The sequence below is a fragment of the Aythya marila genome (assembly GCF_965140915.1).
Source record: "Aythya marila genome assembly, chromosome: 3".
Taxonomy (NCBI): Eukaryota; Metazoa; Chordata; class Aves; order Anseriformes; family Anatidae; genus Aythya; species Aythya marila.
In genome coordinates this window covers 71,305,097-71,312,686 of record NC_139044.1, presented here as the reverse complement: position 1 = coordinate 71,312,686, position 7,590 = coordinate 71,305,097, and the positions used below count along the sequence as shown (strand labels likewise).

The 7,590-nt window shown below is 48.4% G+C and overlaps 1 protein-coding gene across 1 annotated transcript; it reads left to right on the top strand.

Moving 5' to 3' along the window:
* Positions 1-680: 680 nt before the first annotated feature.
* On the top strand, positions 681-7,324 carry PPIL6 (peptidylprolyl isomerase like 6). The gene is made up of 9 exons (XM_082758084.1): positions 681-776; positions 1,059-1,198; positions 1,426-1,521; positions 1,926-2,114; positions 2,586-2,648; positions 2,794-2,941; positions 3,886-3,942; positions 5,792-5,927; positions 7,120-7,324. The coding sequence occupies exons 2-9, from the start codon at positions 1,115-1,117 to the stop codon at positions 7,229-7,231; spliced, it is 885 nt and encodes a 294-aa protein (XP_082614210.1). The 5' UTR covers positions 681-776; positions 1,059-1,114; the 3' UTR covers positions 7,232-7,324.
* The last annotated feature ends 266 nt before the right edge of the window (positions 7,325-7,590 follow it).

Below are 7,590 nucleotides of genomic sequence, written 5' to 3'. Positions count from 1 at the left end.
TCTTTGCCACCCCATTTAATTTGTGTATACACAAATTAAAACTGCTTCATCTCAGATGGGATTTTAATATGTCAAAAATGCTTTTTTTTTTTTCTTTTTTTTTTCTAGTGGAGACATGATTTATTTCCCACAGCCTTATCTCTGTGCTAAACTACATCATGCGGTAAAAGTAGAGAGCACAGCAAAAATGACTTGTGATGAAGCGTCACGTCAGTGCCTTGCAAAATGCGTTTGTCACGCCTAAATGAAAACTAAAAAAAAAAAAAAAAAAAAAAAAGTGAAAAGAAAAGAAAAAGGTGGGCAATAACTCTCTCTGTAAGAATAGGTCTCAGTTTGCAAACAGGCTTAACTTCTGCGAAGCTCCCAGCGCGGTTCAGAACTACTGAGCTGCGAGGCTCCAGGCTTTTGTGGTTCTGCCCCTGGGGTTATGAACAAGTGTAGCACTTGATGAAGCCACTTGGATATACAGTTCCAAAAAATGTAAATACAAATGTGCGTTGTTACTAAGACAAGAAATGAACGTAATTCCTTGTTGTGTTTAACATAGGTTCATTCTGTCATGGTTTTCTTCTGCGTGAAAATTACAGCTGTCTCATCAGTAGTCAGATTTTGATGTGCTGAGGATGTGTTTCCTCTGGGGACTTGCAGACTGTTCTGTTGTTCTGCGGTGCCATGAATCTCTGACCTTACACACCACCAAGTTTTGTCCTGTCTCATAAAAGTGTCTGCTAAAATCCACGTTGCTCAGAGACTGTAAGCGAAGTGACCCGACTCAGGTGAGCTGGCAGCGACCCTCGCTGAACCCGCAGCCATCCCACAAAGCCACTTTTACACAGGATGCTTCAGCAGAAAAAAGGGAGCAAACCTGCTGGGGCGGCAGAAAGCTTTGCTGCGATAGCTGCGACCCCTCCAGAACTGCTTTGTCACCGTGCCGGGCTGCATTCACCACGGGGAACAACGTCCCACCGTGTCACCGCAGGGCGCGTCACGCAAAGAGCTGGGGGGAGCTGTATGGTTACGTGCGATGCATGCATGCTACGAACATGTTGTACCCGCAGCAGGAGGTGCGTGGCCGGGTTGCCGTGGCACCGGGCTGTGTTGACGAAGGGGCGCCATGGCCCGCAGGCAGCTGCTGGCGGTGGCGGTGACGGGGCTGCTCCAGGACCCGGCTTTCCACGTGGCCAAGTGCGCAGCTGAGGTGAGCGGCAGGGAGGGGAAGAAATAAACCCCACAACATCCGCGGGCAGGTGCCGGGTGCCTGCTTCTGCAGGTGCCAAAGGCAGGAGGGGAGTGGTGCGGTTACTGGGTTAACACGTGGCGGAGGCTGCAGGGAAGTACAAGCAGCTTCTTGCAGGATAGGACAGGGTGGAGGGGTATTAAACTGCTCATAAGCATTTCTTTTTTCCCCATATCTGGAAAATCTAGGCACTGAAGCTGAAGTTTCCAAGCAAGTTTGCGGATCCTGTAATATGTCCTTTATTAGAATTTGCATGGCATGAATATTTACAGGAGAAAAAGAAGGTAACTCTCATTACTAACAGACACCTGCGCCTCTATAATTGAGAGTAGGTCTTGGCTCGTGGGCCCCTTGTTTGACAACTTCAGGCTGGTAAGATAAGCAGGGCCCTCAAGGCTTGGCTGTGTCTGTCAGTGCTGCTCAGAAGGTGCTGGGTGGCCCTGGGGAAATCCCTGGGGGATGAGGGCTGAGGAGCACATAGGCAGCAGCCCCTGAGCTGTGTGCAACATCAGCGCACCTCACCAAAACCCAGGGTGCAGACCCGTTGGGTTGGCCAGCTTTGTGGTTTTGAAACCAGAGAAAGCATAAAAAGAGCACAGGCCACCCGAGCAGTGGTGCAGTGTTACCCGTCGCTTCTTCACTCAAGGTGGAAATGATTCCTTGAGGCTTTAACCCCTCTGCAACGCAGGAACTGCGGGGTGAGGTGTGGGCCTACGCCTCCCGCGTGATGTGCTTCGTTGACGGGCGGCTGCTGGGGGACGAGAAGGAGCTGCTCAGGTGGGCCCTCCACCGGTGGGACTACCGCGATTTTAGGCCCGAGGTGCTTTATCAGGCCATCTCTGAGGATTGCTACACCAAGCACCTGAAGAACAGCCAGGCAAGTAGCACGGGTTTACAGGAAGAGCGCGAGGTGTGCGGCCAGCTGTACGCGTTATCAGATAAAACACAGAGGATGCCGCACGGATTCCATGCAGATTTGAGAACGGAGGGCACAGAGCAAGAAACGTGCCTCGTGGTGGGGTGGTGGGACGGGCATTGCTGCTGATTCATTTGTCCTGTTCTTACCGTACAGGCTGCCACAGGCGTGTGGACAAGGGCAAGGCGAAGAAGTGGGCCCTGCCCAGGATTTGCTTTAGCACACTGCTAGGGTTATTTCTGCCCAGAACAGAGTGAAACGTCCTCTACTTTTTTGTTTGCTTACACAAAGCAATAGAAGTACTGTTCTGTACCAGCAATCCCGCTGAGATGGCTCTCACTGGGCTGCTGGGTGCTGAGATGTGTTAGAAAGTGAGAGCTGCACTGAAAGCTGGCCTTCATCTCACTGGATTTGTTTTTTGTGTCCAAACAGCACGTGTTTGTGTACCTGGACATAGCCATTGATGAGCAGCCCGTTGGGACGCTTCTGTTTGAGGTATGTTGCTGTGAAGAACAGCAAAAGCAAAGAGCAAAGATAGCAAATGTGGTGGTTTCATTTGCCAAAGGAGGGGGGGTCCAAAATCCGACCAGTTGGCATCGGTTCTGAATTTCACGTTTCTCCTCTCACACTCACTTTGCAGCTCTTTTCTGATGTGTGCCCCAAAACCTGTGAGAATTTCCGTGCTCTGTGTGTTGGAGGAGTGACGTCTCCTTACAGCGGTCGAGAGCTGACTTACAAAAATTCCTGTTTTCATCGGCTGCTAAAGAACGGGTGGATCCAAGGAGGAGGTGTGTTTCCAAACAGCCCGAATAAATCTGGGTCACGGCAGATGTAGGATGGGATGATCTGAATGGGTTCCAGTCCAAGAAGACATAACCAAACACAACAGAAAAGCCAGTCTCTGCAGGACAAGCTCTTAATCAATGCATATGAAAAACTGAAAACATTTTATTTTTTTGTCCATCTTACTTTCTAAATAGATAAAAAAAGAGTAGATAATTTGTTCTTTTAATTATCCAAGACTTTTTCCAAATATCTTCGGAAACTAATTGAAACCTTAAAACACTAAGAATGTCCACAGGAAAACATGTTACTTGTTTTATGGGGAGATTAACTTCCAGAGGCATTTAGCCAAGGCTCAGAGGGCCAGATAGTGAGCTGTGTCAGGAGAGGTTGCCTTCATTACTCCCCGTTGGTCTTTCATCTGTCTTTACCTACCTGTATTTCTTTCCTGTGTTTGCCTTGCCTACTCTAAACACAAGTGCTCAAATCCATTTTAAGTTTATACTTTGAAGATGAACTTCGTACATTCCACAAACATCTAAGCAGATATCTACGCAGTCCACAAAACCAACCTAAAATTACTGTCTCACCTGTCAGAAATCTGTCCCAATGGGAATTTCTCTTTTACTATACTTCTTTCTCAAGCAAGTGAGCAGCCTTAAGCTGCCATAGCATCACAGCTGCCTTTTCCTCCTTCCTTGTTCTAACCCTGTTCTCTCTGACAGATGCCCTTCTCCCAACCTGTCCCATCCTCAGCTGATGCAGTGACTCATGAAACGTTTCCAAAAGTCTGTTAAAATGTTGGTACGAAAAGAGAAAGGTCTGTGCAGTTGTTTCCCCAGTGGACGGGGAACCCATGTCTCCGAGCTCTGCTGGAGCTGCTCAGACAACCCCAAATCCTGCCTGTGCTACACCCGGCCTCTGACTGCTCCTTCTGTCTGCCCTACAGACATAGTCACTGGGAAAGGAGACGGAGGAGAGTCCATCTATGGTCCCACCTTTGAAGGTATGTTTCCTTAATTACCTTACTGTGCAAATAGCAAATTTAAGCAAAAATCATGTTGTTTCATTTCCCCGGAGGAAATAATTTGATTTTTTTTTTTCAGTGAGACACTTCAGTTTTAGGCACTGACTTGCAGTCTTGGCCCACTCCTCTGATGCTGGGTGCTCAGCTCCACCTGTCCCTTTTCCCTGACAAAGTTAGGGCTGAGATTCACCCGCCTGCCCACTTCAAACATGAATACTCACCCTTGTGGAAGGACTTTAGAAGTGGGTTAGCTGCAGATCTCCAGGCTGCTGATACCACTCGTTCAAATGTGTTTAAAGTAATGGAAGTGAGTTGGCTTTATCTCCACATTTCCTGGACCTCAGGCAGCTTTTAAGGCTTGGGCACACCGCAGGCAGCGCTGCTGTTGGTTCTGTGACTGCGATGGGATGCAGAGTTACTTCTGAATCCGACGACGTGCAGAAGGTCCATAAAGCTGTGAAAGTCGAGAAATGACAGGCATGAGCGAGTTTAACAATAAATGTCCCCCCATGCTGATAGAAAGTAATGAGATGTAAAGAAAAAAGGACATTATGACATGCACTATTTAAGAAAAAACACCCATATAATTGACATAGGCGCTTGGGATACTCCGTTTGGATTAAATGCTGCCCATAAAGATGTTTTAGGGCAGTTGAAGCGCTTCTGAAAATGATTTATGTTCTCTTATGTAAAAGTTTGCTTTCTGCCAATGTCACAACCAATGTTATATTCGAGCAGGCTGGGCAGCAGCCAACAGTGAGATCAGAAGTGCCAAGAGTATCTGAAAACTTTATTTCCAAAGGCAATGAAGAGCCCACTTTCACCTCGAGGCCACGGACTGAGCCAAGGCAGGCTGGAAGCGGGAAGCCTGGCGGGTTTGACCACCACTGCCCAGAGCCCTGCTCTTTCTCCTTAACATTTCAAAGTTGCCCATAGCTTTTCATCCTCCAGCAAGGTGTTCACTCGGGTACGCCCGTCTATTTTAAGGCTTAGGTTGCTTTCCAAGTGCTTCCCGCCACCCTGTTTACACAGAGGACAGAGGACAAATATCTTCGATATCTGCAAACAGTGACAGATGCCTCTGTCAGATGGCGAAACTCTGTTCTGTGAAACTGGGCACTTGGCACACCTCCATTCACTGCAACGCTTGCTGAAATTAAAGGGACGCGGCTATGTTTTACTGTAATGAGCTCAGAGCCCTGAGGTAATTACAGAGAATCATTTGGATCGAAGCAGCACGGAGCGCAGAGCATCCCGCTCCAAAATTAGACTGCTGAAGTCATTCTGCGAACCACGAGTCAGCACTCGGGGAGTAACTCTTCAGTTAACATTTCATTACCATTTTTGTGAATCAGCTTCTCAGAAGGGCACTCGAACAGGGTAAAAACGATCCCCCCCAAATCAATTTTACAATCTAAACATTTCTACAGTTTCAAGCTTGTTGAGGTTTTGATGGAGCCCTGGATCACTCGGTGTGACCAGGCAGGAGATGAGCAGTGGAGAAGGTCAGGATTGGTGCTCCCCTGCCCCACCTCCTCGCCGGGCTCCTGTCCATGGAAGAAGCATCCAGCCCTTGCTGCCATCCCACAAATCGAAGTACAGCTTCTGCTCACCCTGTCACCTCTCCATCCCCAGCTGTCCGTTGGAAGGCTATTGATTCACACCAGACTTTATTCACACGAAACTTGAGGGACCTTTGGGGAAAAAGGAAAAGGGAAAGTGTGAGCGGGGAAGAAAGACATGGGAGGTCGTGGGAGCTGGAAATGAAGCTCAGCAGAGGAAGGAAGCAGCACAAGTGCTGCCTCTCATCCCTGAACTCTTTTCCCAGATGAAAACTTCGCCATCCGTCACAAGGGAAGAGGAGTCCTCGGGATGGCCAACAAGGGCCGCCACAGCAACAGCTCCCAGTTCTACATCACCCTCCAGCCAGCTCCCTACCTGGACAAAAAGTGCGTGGCCTTTGGGTATGTATGCACGAGTCTGCACCTGCTGCAGCGTGCAGGAGGTTGCCCTAGCTCTGCGGGACACTGCTGCCCTGGAGGGAGGTCCACTGAGTCCCTAAAGCTGCAACATGGATGTCTCTGGCCAGGGGGAGGATGGATACATCAGATTTGAGGTAACCCCCTCATTCCACGTCTCTGCCCTGGCTACAAATCGGAGCCTGCATAGCTCGGTGTCAGCTGAAGGTGTGACCTGACGGGCATGGAGGCGTTGAGCAAAGCCTCCAGCCTCCGCTCTGCCGACAGGAGCTGAGAGAAATTGTTTGAGCAAATGCTTGTCTCAGTAGGTTAACGCACAGGGCTGGCCCTGGTGGGATTTTTACGATTTCCAAAATGTAATAAGGAAGATAATTACTCCGAGCAGCTTGCTAGGCATAGGAGCGTAAAATATGCACATATTGCCACACAGAGAGAAATTTACAGTACAGCTTCCATGTAGTTGCATGATGGATAGCGTTTTGGGAGGATGTGAAAAACATGAGTGCCTAACCTGCAGAGAACAAACCAAGCGGGATGGCTGGCTGGACAGATTTCTAACCCGTGGTGTTTACCTCGAGTTCCTGCCTCGCCACTGGCTCTGTGTAATCTGGAAGGTGCAGAATCCTCGAGCATAACTGACCCCTGTTACAAGGCTAATCTCTACAGGACAAGCTCTTAATTAACGTATATGTACACTGGAAAACATTTTCTCTTCTGGCCACCTCACTTTGAAAACAGAGGAAAAGTTTGGATGATTTGTTCTGTTGCTTATCTAAGACTTTTGAAAAGATCTTGAAAACAGCAAAGGTTGCAGAACACAGGGTGCAGGTTGGCATTGCCAAGGGAGGAAATGAAAGGTATTTCTCCGGGACACTCTTCCCATAACTGTCACTGCCAACATTTAGCACATTTTTTTCACTTCTTTCTCCTCAAAAGTATTTTGCAGCTGGGTACAAGGCCTATTTCTTGAAATAAATGCAACTGCGCAAACTCATAGTATTTTCTTATCTCCTACAACACCAATTGGCAACCATTTAATCAAGAGCCAATGGCATTTGCTACCCCATGGCAAAAAAAGAGCAGAGCCTGCTTGGTTCTGTTACAGCCCCACAGCAGCTGCAGAGGGGATGCTGCTCGGGCAGTGACAGCAGCTCAGAGCTCTTTTTCCCTACCACAGGCAGGTGATTGAGGGCACGGAGGTTCTCCAGCGACTGGAAGCCGTACCGACGTACAAAGAAAGGCCTACAGTGGACTGCAAAATTTTGGACTGTGGGACCTTCCAGCCATGATCAACAGTTGGTTTCCCTGCGCGCAGTGAGATAGAGCACTGTTTCCTGCTCAGGCTTTCAGTTACGATAAGAATAAAAGCACTTCTTTGTACATGAGAATGTTCTGGGATTGTTATTTTGACTTTAAAAAGTGTTTGTAGGCTGTTAAGAGCACTTTTACACACATATAGGGAAAGACTTGTGGACATGTTCCAGTGCCAGCCCCTGGTTCATGAATAATGGTGTTAAAATATGATGATACAGTGGGTAAAGTGCAGGTGGACAGATGTGTATGCACCCAGATGGATAAAGCTGACCCATCTTGGCCAAATTCTGCCTCTACTGCAACCTCCACGCACAGCACAGAGCGCTGCTTGGGG